General features: G+C 52.2%; 1 protein-coding gene across 1 annotated transcript; it reads right to left on the reverse strand.

Moving 5' to 3' along the window:
- Positions 1-6493: 6493 nt before the first annotated feature.
- Klk13 (kallikrein related peptidase 13) lies at positions 6494-13051 on the reverse strand. The gene is made up of 5 exons (XM_033766032.1): positions 13036-13051; positions 11330-11519; positions 10786-11054; positions 9869-10005; positions 6494-8602 (listed from the first exon to the last, which is right to left on the reverse strand). The coding sequence occupies exons 1-5, from the start codon at positions 13049-13051 to the stop codon at positions 8414-8416; spliced, it is 801 nt and encodes a 266-aa protein (XP_033621923.1). The 3' UTR covers positions 6494-8413.
- Between the last annotated feature and the right edge of the window lie 1981 nt (positions 13052-15032).

The following is a 15032-nucleotide window of genomic DNA, read 5'->3' on the forward strand; positions in this document are numbered from 1 at the left end:
GGGAGAAGCTCTCTCAGGTGACGAGGCATTTAAGGTGTACATGTTGGTGGCACTCGGTGCATCCGCCACGTTGTAGATCTACTTGATCCTTTCCCTACTGGATGCCCCTAGAAGGTGTATTGTGTTTTTGTGCACATGCATTTAGTTTTTTGCCAATGGTGCTCTTCCTTTCCCATCTTTTCCACTCAACCACGCTCGTTGCTTTTCATTTCAATATGTTTTTATTTTACCCATCTTCGGTGCTCACTGTAGTGAATCTTGGAAATTGGACACAAGCACATAAGTACGAGTGTATCCAGACACGGACAGCTCCCCGGCTCCTCCCTCCCCGTCTCTTCGCTGCCTTGGGCCCCCTTTGCACAAGCCCCTGCTCTCCCTGGTCCTAGACAACTACTGATCTGTCTCTCGCCTCGACCGTAGCTTACACGTTTGGCTTCTTTCACCAGCGCCGTGCATTTCAGCTTCACTCATGCCTTGGCCAGCGTCTATCCACAGCTCATTCTTTCCTGCGGCTGAGCAGTATTCCATTGCGTGGCTCTTCCACAAACTTGTTTATCCATTCACCAGTTGTTGGACACCTGGGTGGCTTCCAGTTTCTGGTGATTACAAATGGAGCTGCTATGAACACTTATGTACAGATCGTTGTGTGGACATATGTTTTCATTTCACTTGGGTAAACACCCAGGAGTGAAGTTGCCGGATCCCATGATAGATGCATGTTTAGCTATGTAAGAAGTTGCCAAATGTTTTCTTGAGGGGGTTGGACCAATCTGCATTGCCACCGGCACTGCTCAGCGCTCTGTTCTTCCCGCGTTGTAGTCCATAGTGCTGAACCTTTACTGTTCGATTCGCGTTGCCCAGTGCACGTCTAGTTTGTTCTTTTCACTGCAGTGTCATCCGTGGTGTTTACCCAGCACAGTCTCCTTTCCCCTCCTCCATGAACGAGCACTCAGATTTCCTCGGATTTCACTCCCTGCAGCGGTCAGTTCTGACTTCCTCTTTGCCAGGGTTGCCTGGGAGCTGTCCAGCATCGTGAGAGACGATTGGGCCGCTGACTGCAAGCCTGGGAACATCCCCAGCACGGTTTCTACTGAATTTGTGTCACACGGGCACCATGGTAAGGCTGAAAATCTCTAACTGGAACCATTGCAAATTGGGGATGATCTGTACCTAAGTCAGCCGCGAAGCACCCCGTGACTTTCCCAAATAACAACACCAATCTATAGTCACACTAGCCGGGCACGGGGAGTCCGGTGTTCTGCTCCCCCCCTAGTACCTGGGGTTATTTAACTTTCAAAGTTTGAAAATATCCCTGTAATGGATACAAAATGCTATGCAATTATCAGATAACTGATGGCTCCAAGCATCTTTTCGTATGAGTATTTTGCATATTTCTCCTTATCCTCATACCTTTTTCTCATTGTTGTCATTTATTTGGAGGATTTCCTTAAATATTCAAGATTGCAACCATGTCAATCTTTATTTATTTATTTATTTTGTGATTCCGGGGATTGAACTCCAGACCTTGTGCTTGCGAGGCAGGCAGCGGAACCACTGAGCTAAATCCCCGGCCCATCCATATTTATTGTAGACTGCAAGTATCTTCAAACTAGGCCGTCCCGTGGATTTACTCTGTCCATGGAGTCTTTTGTTGAACACAAATGCTTACCTTTGATAGAATCAAATCGAGCAGCTCTCGGTCTCTAGATTAGTCCTCCTGAAGTTTTACAACGTCCTTCCTCACCCCTCAGTCACGCAGATGGTCTCTGCCATGTTTTCCCCTTCCCTCTGTAGCCTGACCTTCGGCTCTTGGGCGTCAAACCAGGTGGCGGGAAGGGCCTGTCTTACACCCACTGGCGCGAAGGCTCATGAACAGTGAGTGACTGCAAGGTGACCGGGTTCAGTGAGTGCCCGAGCCGACGTCAGACCCAGCTGCCTGGCCCCCGAGCCTGTGGGCCTGACCCGCTCTGTCGTTGACTCTCCGCAGAGGGCCCCGGAAGCAGAGATCTCTGCATGCAGACCTGTTAAGAGCCAGTCCTTCGCTCCATCTCCCTGACAGCCCTAAGCAGGAGGTCCTGTTACCAGAGGTGATGGAACTGAGGATCCCAAAAGGCAAAGTGGTCAAACCAGGTCTTCCTGGCCCCACCCTCTTTAGAACACTAAAGTAGCCACCCTTCCCTTCCCTACCCAAGGCGGTTGGTCACCGGCCCCTGGCAGATACCAAAATTTGAACATACAGCAGTCCTTTCTGTAGAAGGGTACAGCCGTGCACATCCGCAGCGTACTTAAACGCCTCCAGGTAACTCACGAATGAATACCTGATACATGTCCATCTACATAAACAGGCACTGCGGTGGGTGTTGCTGTTGGGGCTGGAGCTCGAACCCAGGGCCTGGTGCAGTCTACTACTGAGCTACACCCGGTGTTCTCTAAGAGGAGAAATAAGGAAACAGCTTGTACGCGTTCAGGATAGACACAATTTTCTTTCCAATCGTTTTTAACTGGTTGAGTGTGGGGATGCAGAACTGGGGGGTGCAGAGGGCCCCACACAACCCAGGGTCGGCCGAGTACTCACCCTGGACTCTCACCCGCAGCCCAGCCTAAGACAGTTGATTCCTATCACTCCTTCATCCTGTCCTTTCAACTGTACCAACCGCACAGAAACGAGGGTTTCTCCTGAACTGATAATCTTGGGGGGCTCGGGGGCATCAGCTATTGTCCTGTAAACATGTTTCCTTCATCGGGTCTCTGATATCGAGGTTTCCACATTTTTGTGTGCTTTCTGGGGGATTTGACTGTTTGCCCTGTGCTCCACCCATGGCGCTGACGGGAGGGGGGAGAGCAGAAGGGGAAGAAAGAGGGACCAAGGAGCAGTGTGAGTATGTGCGTCTGTGCCAGCTCCCCACGGCGAGTGCACTTAGCATGAACACGTACAAAAATAAAGAAAGGAGAAAAACTGACGCGCCCAGCACGACAAAACCTTCATTCCGACTGAGCCACAGAGCTTGTGTGAATGAATAACAGTGTCGCGAAATGAGGTCTTTTTTCAACAAAGGCACTCAGGCGACACGCATTGGATCAGGTGACAAAAGCCCCGTGGCGTGCAGGAACCTGGCCGCACTGGGGGACTGAGCAGCCAAGGGCCCCGTCTTTGCTGATTGAGCGCTCAGGGTGACACCGTAGCACAGAGCCGCTGCAAAGGAGAAGGGGCTCTGTCGCTGAGTTTCTCTGACGGTATCGCCCAACTGCTCTCATCGCTAGCGCCCGGCGCGGCCTGCCCCGGCCCCAGCCGCGCCTGACCCTTCACCCCCGCCGCTCACCTGGGATCCAGTGGCCGCAAGTCTCCCGTGGTCTCTTCCCTGTCCTTCCCTCCTCAGGGCCTCCCAACGCACCCACTCCTCTTTGCACAGCCTCAAGGCGTTTTTCCACAGTTCCCCTCACCTCATTCTGTTGGATACAGGGGGAAACAGACTCAGTGTCTCCTCCAGTCACAACCACCGGCTCAGGAGGTTTCCCCGAAGGCTGTGGGGTTTTTCCTCAGCAGCAAGGAAGCGATTGACTCCGCAGCAGACCTAGGCTGGGTGTTCCTGCATCCAGTCGGTTCTGACACCCAGGCTGTCCTGGCGGAATTGGGCTGTACCCCTTTCCAGCACGGGGATGGATTCCTGTCCACCTTTCTGGTGGCCTCCATGCACCCAGCTACCCACAATGCACTCACTGTTTTGAGATTTCATTGGAAGTCATTATTTTGAATGATTGATGAATCCCTTGGTCATGGGGGACCGACATTGCCTTCAGCCCCTCTGCCCCCTGGAAGCCCAGCCCTCCCTCTGAGCAGGTCACTGTCCCTCCTCCCCAGCAACCAGCCCTTCACATCTGGTTTTCTGGGGACTTTCCAAACAATCACCTTGTTAGTATACATTCAGAGCCAGGCATGGTAGCACACACTTGTAATCTCAGCACTCCGAAGGCTGAGGCAGGAGGATCACAAGTTGGAATCCAACCTGGGTAACTTAGAGACTTAGACAAAAATAAGAAAAGAGGTGAAGCCGGGCATGGTGGTGCATGCCTGTAATCCCAGCACTTAGGAGGCTGAGGCAGGAGGATTGTTGTGAGTTTGAGAGTTTGAGACCAGTCTGGGCTGCACAGTGAGCTCAAGGACAGCCTGAGCTACCGTGCAAGACCCTGTCTCAAGAAAGAATTACCTACATTTAGGGGTGTTGGAAAGGGCTTGTAGAGAAAAAAGACTGAGCTGGGGATTTAGCTCAGTGGTTCTGCCACCTGCCTCACAAGCATAAGGTCCTGAGTTTGATCCCTGGTACAAAATAGAAAAGAAAAGAAAAAAGTCTGACCTCTACCTTTACGCTGGGGCTCTTCAGGGGCCAAGGACAAAAAGTGATATATTTTAATGAAGATATTCTTGGTGCTCTGGTCATACAGGAGATAGCAGGGTTACTGGAGCTGAGGTAGGAACCACGGACAGACATGTGCATGGTAATATTTTGTTATTGAGTGGGGTAGGGGCGAGCAGTGTTTCCCAGGTTCTGATCGTCCCATTCCATGAATTGGTTAGGACGATGGGTGAAGGGGAAATACTACGGCTTATCCGGAGGCAGGAAGAGCAAGAAGGGAGGGAAAAGCACAGAGGAAGTACTCAAGGAGAAAAGAACAAGAAGAAGAGCAGCTCTGTCCTGCAAGCAGAATGGACCGCTGTGGTCACTGGCTGCCGTCCCCTCGTGTCCTCTGACAGTGGTTCCAGGCGATCCCACTTGATCTGGCGCTGGAGGATTGGCATCAGGTGCCAGGCTTGCCTTCTTCTCTTGTTACAAGATTGATATCAGGTGCCAGGTTCTCGATCAGCTCGGTACCGGGCACAGGGCCCAGCCCGGTCCCTCACGCTGTGCTCATGGTTCCCGGGTCCTCTCACTCTGCGGGTCCTGCCCAACTGCCCCAGCCGTGCCCTGGCTCCTATTTCAACACCTGCACTCGCTGCCAGGCACCCCGTCTTCGCTCCGTGTCCCCTCGGACCACAGCACAGGCTGAGGTCCGGGACTCGGCCCTTGGCTCCGCGGCAGGGACACTCACCCACATCGTACAACCCTGGCTGCTTCCCGTCCGTCCTCCAGGTCTTTGGCCACAGGCTGCTTCCTCTGAGAAGTCCTCCCTGACCGCACAGGCCGCTCTTTTGGGGAAGCCCTGGCTGGAGGGACTTTCACTTCCCCTCCCTTTGCCCTTCCTCAAGGTTATTTCCCTTTCCTGACCCTTTTCCAGTGACAGTGGAGCCTCAGGTTACGACCTGCCCGACACAAACAACTTGGGTTAACTGGGTTAACGGACGACGCATCTGCCTCTTGTTATCTGCAGCGTGTACCCAGGTGAATGTCCAGACCTCAGCTGTATTGACTTACAACCAAGCCCCCCTTGGGATTGTACGTCAAGTGCGTGTTCCTTTTACCAGTGTTTTGCATTCTGAGAAGAAGCCTCAGCTACGATGTTTGCTGGTAAACGTCTTTCTTCAGCTTGCGGGTGAGCTCTGTAACGTCTCTCCGTTGCCTTTACTTTTGTGCATCAGGCCGCGCCAATGGCTGTGAGATCCAATTTGCAGGAAAATAGTATATTTGTTTTAAGAGAATACAGGAAATAACCCTGGGAGAAGAGAGATACACACCCTGTGTGAGGAAGACCCCACTCAGCACGCAGCCTCCCTGTGCACCAGCTCACGGTAGCCAAGCCCGAATCTTCCTCAGCATCAGCCCTTGAGTAAACCCGACTCCTCCCTCGAACTCTTGGCCCCTGAGCAGCGAGCAGCGCGAACCTCATTCCCATGGTACGTCCATTTGGTTCAAAATGCCTCCCCTGCGTTTACATCCTCCGGGGAAATGAGCACGCTAGGCCACTCTCACGTCGCAGAGCAACCGTCAAGCTCTGCAGTTAATTTGTGATTTTCCGGAATTTCCCCAAGGATCAAGTTTACTTTCGATTTAAAAACTACAGATCTTTTCCCTAACCTGTTTTTCCCATTCTAGTAAACGGCAGGTCCATCCTTCCTGTTGATCGGATCAGACTGCAGCTGGCTCCTCTCCCTCTCCTACATCAGCTCCCACCCTCTCTTCCCTGCTCACACAGCTGCAGCCACACAGGCCTCCCCATTGATCTTCAGACACACCAAACAGGTTCCAGCCTCAGGGCCTTTGCACTTGTTATACTAGCTGCTTGGGATGCTGATTGGCTAACACACAGCTGGCTCCTTTCTTTGAATATTATCTTTGGTTGTCTTCTGCAAGCATCTGGTTTAAAATAATACTTCCACCCTCCTCTCCCCAACCCAATGTCCCTTTATTCTTCATTCCTGCTCCTCATCTTCTGTCTCTCTCTCTCCCTCCTTCTCTTTTTTCTTTATGACTTCCTAAGTCCAGGCTGTTTACTGCTCAAAGGCCAATAACCTGGACAAGAGAGTCGGTAGAATGAAATTAGCTTTATTCAAAGCCAGCCTTGAACATGACGGAGAAGCTAAATCAAAGCTCCACCTAAGGGTGGGGTGGTCAGGAGCATAAAGGTCTTCTGCAGGGAGGTACAGAGGAGCAGGGCCGAAGCCTCTGTGCTGAGTGGGGTCTGTGTCCTCCGTGGCACGTGTCTCCCTTTTCCTTTTCTGGAACTTGGCAAGGGTCCTCAGTCTCCTGAGTTCTCAGACAGACGCATTCACAGAACTGAAGACTAAGGAGCAGCACAACAGAGGCCTTTGGGTGTTCTGGCTCCTGTCAATCTGAGAAAGATTTAGCAGTTAACATCTTTGTCATGGGGGTGGGGCTCCTCTCTAGAATTTATAATGCTGGACGAAAGGGAGGGGACCTCAGCCTTGCAAGAGGATTAAAGAGGGAAGGGCAAAAATAGCAACTCTGCCAACACCAACCCCAGAGGAGTGGCCCTGTCACGGCTTGTGTCACCACCTGACAACCTGTCTCTTTATTCTTTGTTTCCATGGTTTCCCTCCAAAACGAATGTCAGCTCTACAAGGACAGACTTTTTGTCTGTTTAACTCACTGTATAGTACCTGTGTCTACTACAGTAGCTGGCAAATGCTAATTACCACTGTGTTTTGAATAAACACCTGGGAAGGCACCGCGCACAGTCAGCTTGGACAAATGTTGGCTGAGAACAAAGGCATGAAATTTTCTCGAACAGCTGGCAAATCTGAGGGTTTGCTAACCACATCCGCATGTAGTATTTTATGGAGAACCAGGTAAATAATGATGATAGTGAGTGCTCTATGGTTATGCTTATAATAATGCTATGAGGGAAAACTGTGGGCCCATTTTACAGATGAGAAAGCAGAGGCTCTGAGTTTGATGACTTGTCCAGAGCCAGCACTTTCATCCAGCACAGATTCCAGTAGCTAAGAATTTAGCCACTACGTTCAGGGTGATGGCACAGATATAATAGCAAGAAACACTGGACAAGGATGTACATGGGAGAGATTCAAGACTGTGACAGATGTGGGACAGAATATTGGTTCAACACAGAGGCCCTTTGGGATACCGCACCCTGTTACTACAAGACCAGAGTGCCATCAGTGGTTAGAGGGAAGGGGACTCGAAGAGAGGGAATGTGGGAGGCAGGCAGCAATGAGATATCTGTGGGACTCAGAACAGCAGGAGAATGAACCCTTCTTTTTTTTTTTTCCTCCCCGGTACTGGGGATTGAACTCAGGACCTTGCAGTTGTGAGGCAGGTGCAGCATCACTGAGCCAAATCCCCAGCCCAGAATGAGCCATTCTGAAGACCCAAAGTAGGCTGCGATAAACCACTTAAAGGTGCCCCGGGTGTTGTTGGGGAGAAGATTTTGGGCACAAGAAATTTGCATGGTGAAATATCATGGGAGCCTAGAACCTTCATGAGTGCTAGGCCTAGAATATTCACAGAGAATAAATACACAGTGTGTTTTTGGATGTCATCAAGGAAGGTCTGAAACTGGAACGTTTCTGAGGTCTAGCTCCATGGTACAGCATTTGCCTAGCAAGCACAAGGCACTGGGTCTACTCCCCAATGCCACCAAAAGACGAAAACCAAAAGACAGAAAATGCTTGCAACAGCCGAGGGAAGGAAGTGAGGTTGTTCCAAAGACAGAGCATGCAGATGTCCATCTGGGTTTTTGGTGGCCATGGCAGGTGGTTGGGGGACTTAGGACATTGCCTGGGTTGGGACACTCAGGTAACTGGGGGGCTTTTAGGTTGCAACATCTAGGAGGCTACAGGCTGGTGGTTGAGTGCTTTTGCAACATGGAGGGTTGCTCGGACTGAACATGCTAAGATCATGGATTATGGTCCCCACAGGACGCTTTGGGGAAGGGCAGAGAAGGGCTCAGCAAAGCAAGGAGGGCACGGTGGGAGGAGGAAGGTGGGTAAATAACCCAATTCTTATTGTGTACTCTTTGTCCATCTCAGCCCCTGGGTTTTGTGTTTTTTGATTGTTTCATGGATCCACGAGACATATTTGGAGACTCGAGTGTAGACACCAGGCCGGTTTGGTTGTCCGCATGGGAAGTCTCCCCAGGAGATGATGCCATGGAGTGTGCCGTTGCAGACTAGTGGGCCCCCGGAGTCACCCTGTGGGGGAGAGAGCAATGGGGTCTCTGTTGGGGCTAAATAAAGGCAGAGATGGGGGAGAGTAAAAGATGGAGAGGGACCCACATGCAGACAGGCACAGTCGGAGAGACGGAGAGGTGCAAAGGTCGAGCCAGACACAGATGTGGGGTGAGAAAGCAATAGAGACACTAAAAAATGGATAAGAGGAACAGCACAGCCAGATCCAGAGAGGGAGATTGGGGGCGGGGCTGACATCCCTGTCTTTCTATTTTTCTTCATGCCTTAGTCTCACTGAAGTGGTGACCGTTGATATCCATCTTGGTTTCTGGGCACCAAATCCCAGCTTACACCCCCAAGCCCTCATCAGCTGGGCCTGCTCTGATTTGACACCTCCTTTGTGCCATCTAGCGATCGAGTTAACACACTGCATGCAGGCGGTGTGTGTAATACACATGCTCTTTACTTTTCCCTGGCCTGGGCAGACATCACTAATCGAGCATGGCACACATCCTTCACTGGTGCTCATGCTCTTTCTCACTAACCCAACTCTCAGACGCCATTTTCTTTACTTTAGTAAAAGGCCTGAGTTTTCCATTTGCGAAATACTTTTGCCCCTCTCAATCCATGCAGTTGGCCCACCACTGTGGCTTCCACAGTCCCACCGTGGGTCCCATCATGGGTTTCAGATTCCCACAGCTCAGATCCAAGTGATGGTTCAATATGCACAACTCGGATCAGCCTAGTGAGACTCATGCCCAAGACATTTGTGTCAACTATTAAAAAGAGATGTTCTCTCTTTCCAGTAGCATTGCTTACTGGGTGACGGGTAAGCCCTGAGCTGCTGGTAAAGAGCCTGGTTGAGAATGAAGCCCAAACAGAAGAGAAAAACTGAGACTGAAAAGAGACAGAGCTCCTAAAACACGACCTGTACACCGGGATCCCTCTGTACCTGAAGCCATTGTGTCTGGATTTTCAATAACATCACGCCTGCCAGGGTGTTTGTTGTAGTGTTTTACTTATGACAGTTGGAGTTGGGTTTCCATCACTAGCAACTAAAAGAATCCCAACCTTCAGGCTTCTCAACAGAGAGATGTGGGCAGTCACTCAGCCAAAGCTGAAGTTCAAGAGGAATTTATTTGCCACCCCTGGGACCTTCCTTTTTGTCCGCACACCCTTAAGATAGAGGACACCCCCCTTATAGATTGGTTCCCCCAGAGCTGGGAACAAATCCCTCCCCCACCACAGCTTCCTGTCCCGGCCATGAAAGCCCACAACTTCGTCTCTCACCTCACAGGAGTCTCTTCCCCCCTCTTTGGAGCCAGCACACAGCATGTTGGTGGTGATCTTCCCCGGGTAGACCCTGCGGCACTCCTCATCTGAGCGGAGTGGGATGTTTGCACACTGCAGGGTTTTGGGGTAACTCACTGGGGAGGAGAGAGAGGTCTGAGGTTAGCTGTCCTGGACGGGTGATGGTGTGGAGGGGAGAGATGGGCCGTGTAAGTGGGCGAAGAGACGCAAGCGACAGGAACACCTAGGGACAGAGGAGGAGGGAGAGGCAGGAGAAGAGTGGGGAGGAGGGGCGGGCAGGCAGGGCTGGGTGTAAAAGAGGAGGGAAGGGAGCCAGAGGTAGGAAGAGAAAGCTGGGGAGGGGAGCGGGGAGGGACAGGAAGACTGGGATGGTGGGAGGTGGAGAGCTGGAACCAGAGGGGATGCGGAGTGGGTGGAGGAGAGGGGAGATCGGTCGAGCAAGGGCTTGCCGCGGAGATGCTTTTATACTCGGGCACACGAAATTCATGTGAAGGTTATACTTGTTTACATTTGGTTATGTTACTAAATACATACTCATTACTGCATTCAATTTTCTGTAATACATGTTTATAGTTTAGATGTATAATACATTATAGACTTGCATACTATGTTTATATAAACACACCATATAGTATGTAATGTTCTTATAAAAATTATGTATGACTTAGAACTTAGAAAACAATTAATAGAACTTTTAATTATATTCTTATGTGTATCGCTATCGGTGGTCATTTGATAATACGTTTATAATATGTTCATATTTAGGTATTCATAAATGTGTGTATGTGCACGAATGGGATACAGGCCTCTGATATATATGTACGTCTTTCCTCCCCACTTGGACACCCGAGGCCCCTCTCTGAGGCCGCAGGCACCGGGGTGAGCTCCTCACATACCCTGGGGGCTGGTGGTGGTGCCCCAGCCGGACACCCGACAGCAGGTCCCGGGGGGCAGGCAGTCACTGCGGGAAAGGGGCAGGGTGCGGATGTGGGCTGTCAGCTGGACCGGGGTCTCCAGCTCCAGAAGCATGATGTCGTTGTCGTGGTTCAGGTGGGTGGGGCTGACCTGGTATTCGGGGTGGGGGACAGAGCGGGCCACCTCCCTCACCTGCTCGCGGGTCTCCACGTGCCCCAGGACATGCTTGCCTAGGTGAACTGTGTACCCACTGTGGGGCAGGAAGGGTGTGGTTAGAGGGAAGGGTCAGCCTCTCTGCATCCGTTCCGGCCCTAGCCTCTTCCTCATCCCGCACATCTCTCCACCCTCAACTCCCACTGAGTCTTCTTCACCTCTATCCCTATATTTCCCCTATGTCCCCACCCCCCAACCTCATTCGTAAACCCCTGCCCGACCCCAGCCCTCAATCTCCTCCTTAGGGCCAACCCCAGCCCGCCCAGAGCCCGGCGCCATCCATCCCTCCCCATGCTCCCAGACCCCACGTACTCTTTCATGCAGTGTGCGGCAGTGAGGACCCACTTTGGGTGGACCAGGACGCCCCCACAGAGGAGCCGCCCTCTCACCAGCAGGGCTGCCTGCCAGGGCTGGGAGTGGGGCAGGCAAGTGTAGCCACCAGGTAGAAACCCACTGGTCCCATTGGTACCTTTCAGAATCTTGGAAGACTCCCGGGAGATGCCTGGGGAAGAAGAGAAACTGTTAGAGAACGGGGTCCAGGGTGAGGAGGAGGCTAGAGTTGTAGTCCCTGTGCTTGGAGAAAGGGTCACACAATGGGCCTGGGTGACAAGGAGTTGCCAGCTCATTTGGTGGCCTCTAGGAGCTGCCATTTTCTATTCAGTGGGGATGACTTTTTTCTGTCCTATGGAAGGGCCAAACTGTCCAGTGGAGACTGTAAGAAGAGTTCAAGGAGTGAGCACATGGGTGGTAGGAGGCAGGAGCCTGACTTTCTTCCTCCTGCGTTTTTTCTATCACTCCATCATGGAAACGGACCTCAGGAGGTGGAAGTGAACAGACCTATGTATCCACCAGGCAGCCTCCATCCATCCAACAATCCATCCATCCATCCATCCATCCATATTTTACTGGTGCTTCTACGGCTCTAAATACCACCCGAAATCCAACTATGCTCACATTCACATCTTCAGTCCTGAATTCTTCTTTCAAGCTGGAAACTCAAACCCCGTCAACTTCCATGCCTTGCACGCACCTTCAAATTTTGTGTCCCTAATTTGATTTTTCTCAACCCAAACTACTCCACCTTGGTGTTTAGGCCTAAAGTGAGGTATCATCTTTGCTTCCCCTCTTTCCTCCTCACTCGTGACCGACGAGCCCTGTTGGTTTTAGCTGCTGTGTATCCAGTTCTCTCCGAATCCTCACGGCCATCTTGGCCCATGTGCCGTCTTCCCCAGGCTGAATGACTGCAGGGGAACCTAAACGTTTTCACTTTCACATCCCTTCAATCTGGGCTTCCCAAAGCAGCCGAAGGATCCTTCAAACCAGACGGTTAGACAACACCTTTGCCAGGCTTGACTTTCTGTGAAACAAAACCCAGGAGCCTTTCTGAAGTCTTCAGGACCCTGCTTGGCAGCCTCGGTCCACCTCCCCTGCCTCCGTCCTCTGACTCTCTCGGCCCAGCCTCACCCCTGCTCTTCTGAAACACCAGACCCTTGGACTTCTTGCTGTTCGCCACCAGCCACACAGGGCTCCTTAGTTTTTAAATTAACTAAAATTATGTTAAGTCAAGTTAAAAATGCAGTCCTTCAGTGATGCCAACCACATTTCAAATGTTCAAGTGTCCCAGGTGTCCAGTGGCCGCCATGCCTGGCAGTGCAGACAGAGACACGTGAGGTTTCTACGGTGTGGCACCCAGAATCTAAAGCCACGGACTTGGCTCCTCCTTGATCCTGAGAGCTCAGCTCAAAAGTCATTTCTTCAGAGAGGTCTTTGTCACTTGGCCTATGCTGCGCCCATCCCTGGGTCCCAGGGACACCTGATGACAGCCCCAACCAACTTTCCTCAATGTAGTGATCACGGTCATTTGTCCCCCTTAAAAAAAAAATCCCACCTTGACTGCAAGCTCCAGACGACAGGCACCTTCGTTATTTTGTTCAGAGACCTATCCCGAGGACCTACCACAGTGCCTGGCACAAGCTCACTGCTCAGCCAAAGAACAGTGTCTGTGCCGCACACCGTACCTGGCAGTGCCTCCATAGCAGTGGGACAGAAAAATCTAGTCCCAAATTGGCTGCTGTCTTACCATGCAGCCTTGTACAAGTCACCAGCCTCAGTCACCCCAGCTGTCAAGTAAAGAGTACAGTTGTCGCTCAGTATGCACGGGGAATTGCGTCAGCCCAGATACCGAAATCTGGAGATGCTTGAGTCCCTTATGTAAAATGGTGAAGGCTTTACCCGTCCCCTACCCAACCTTCCCCTGTAGGACTCAGGAAGACCTTGTGGTGCAGCAGTGCAGCACAGGCCCAGCTCTCCGCAAGAGGAAAGTCCCTTACTAGGGACGAGCCTCGGGGCCTCTCCCACCCACAGCTGAGCGCTGCCATGGGCCCCACAGCTTTTAAAGTTAGGAGTAGGAGTCAGGGAGAGGGGACGGCGATCATCTTAGGCGGGGCAGAGGGAGGTGGAAGTGATACAGGACTCTACAAACTCAGAAATGGAGCCACCGTCCCGTTCTTGAGCGCAAATGTCTCGTGGTGGTGCCGATCACCTCTGAGCTCTACCCTCCCTGGTCCTCACTGAGCTCACTTTTACAAGCAGGAGGAGGCAGAAGCCCTCAGCAGATGAACCGGCCTTCACAAAGTTGAATCATCCCTGGTAGCTACTTTAGGGGGTTAGAGGGGTCATCAGCCGCAATTTCAGGTGACTCCGCCCAATCAGCATATTGCTTTGTTTTCATTGGGCAGGGTCCCCCTGTCTGTCGTCTGTCTGTCTCATCCTCTATCATTTTTCTATTTAAATTTTGCATCCCTGGGATTGAACCCAGGACCTTTACCCTGAGCTACACCCACAGCCTTTGGTTTCCATTTTTATTTGGGAGACAGGATCTTGCTAAATTGCTAAACTGCTTGGTCTGGGTACGAATTTGTGATCCTTCTGCTTCAGCCTCAATGCTAGGATTACAGGTCTGGGCCACCACCGCCTGGCCAAACTTCACTTTATAATGAGAACCAAGGTTAAGAAGCTCCTTAGGCCACAAGTTATGAGCACGGCGCAGATCCGGAGGTCCGGGGTCATGGCCATGTCTGCGGGGCGGGACCCTCTTCCCCTCTCTCTCCGAGTCTTGGGCTTTCCAGCTTGAAACTGGACTGGAGAGGACCTGCCTCCTCGCTGCGGAGGATCTCACAAGATGGAGCATGTGGGGCTCTAATCCTGGGGTGCCGCACCCAGAAGGAGCATGAGGGTGAGTCCTGGGAGCGTGGCCAGGGCAGAGGAGCCACCCCTCCCGCAGGCGAGGAAGGTCTGGGTGCTAGGCGCCCGCAGAACCCCTCTTGGGAGGTCTTCAGGCCAGGCATCGCCACAGCGCCCGCGCCTTGGCTTCTGGTGCGGCTCCTCAGGCTCCTCTTACCTCACAGTGGTAATTAATTGTTAGCTAATTATCTGAGTGATCGTTTGCATAATCCCTCCCAGCGAGGCACTGCACCAAGCAGTGTTGGCTTCTCTGCAGCTGCTTAAAGAATCAATGAATGAACGCCGCACCAGTGGGCTTTCCACGGAACTCGTCTGCAAAGGCCGGCCGAGGGCTCCACGTGAAGAAAAGAGGACTCTTTGGGCACAAACCTTGGCCGGGGCCTCCCCCAGGATTCAGGGAAGGGCAATCTAGAAGGTCTTGGGATGGAACCCTAAGATCCAACCTCCACGTCCCCATTTCCCCAGGCACAGCAGCCCTCAGCGGTGACCACACAGAGGAGGAAGCTAAGTAATTCGCTCAAAAACTATGTCAGCCCTTCCTGTCCGCTGAGCCTCTGGGACCGTGGGAGGTGATGCTGTGGGGGTGTCGCTGGACGTGAGGAGGGGGCGCCCCAGAGCTGGGTCGTCCCTAAGGTCAGGGGGGGGGAAGGACCTAGGGTCACTGGGCTGACCCCAGGCGGAAAACCAGGTCACACAGGGACAGGAGGAAGCTCCGGGGCTGTCGGCGCCGGCGGGGCTGAGGCTGTGGGGGCGGAGCTCGGGGTCCCACGCC

This window comes from Fukomys damarensis, unplaced genomic scaffold, assembly GCF_012274545.1.
Source record: "Fukomys damarensis isolate Sample0158 unplaced genomic scaffold, DMR_v1.0_HiC HiC_scaffold_19, whole genome shotgun sequence".
In the NCBI taxonomy this organism is placed as follows: domain Eukaryota; kingdom Metazoa; phylum Chordata; class Mammalia; order Rodentia; family Bathyergidae; genus Fukomys; species Fukomys damarensis.

What these genes read in the sequence shown, in the direction of transcription:
- Klk13 (XM_033766032.1), bottom strand. An exon ending in GCCGCACACTGCATGAAAGA is followed by an intron (nt 11,055 to 11,329) that starts GTACGTGGGGTC and finishes CCTGCCCCACAG; the next exon opens with TGGGTACACAGTTCACCTAG. An exon ending in CACCACCACCAGCCCCCAGG is followed by an intron (nt 10,006 to 10,785) that starts GTATGTGAGGAG and finishes TCTCCTCCCCAG; the next exon opens with TGAGTTACCCCAAAACCCTG.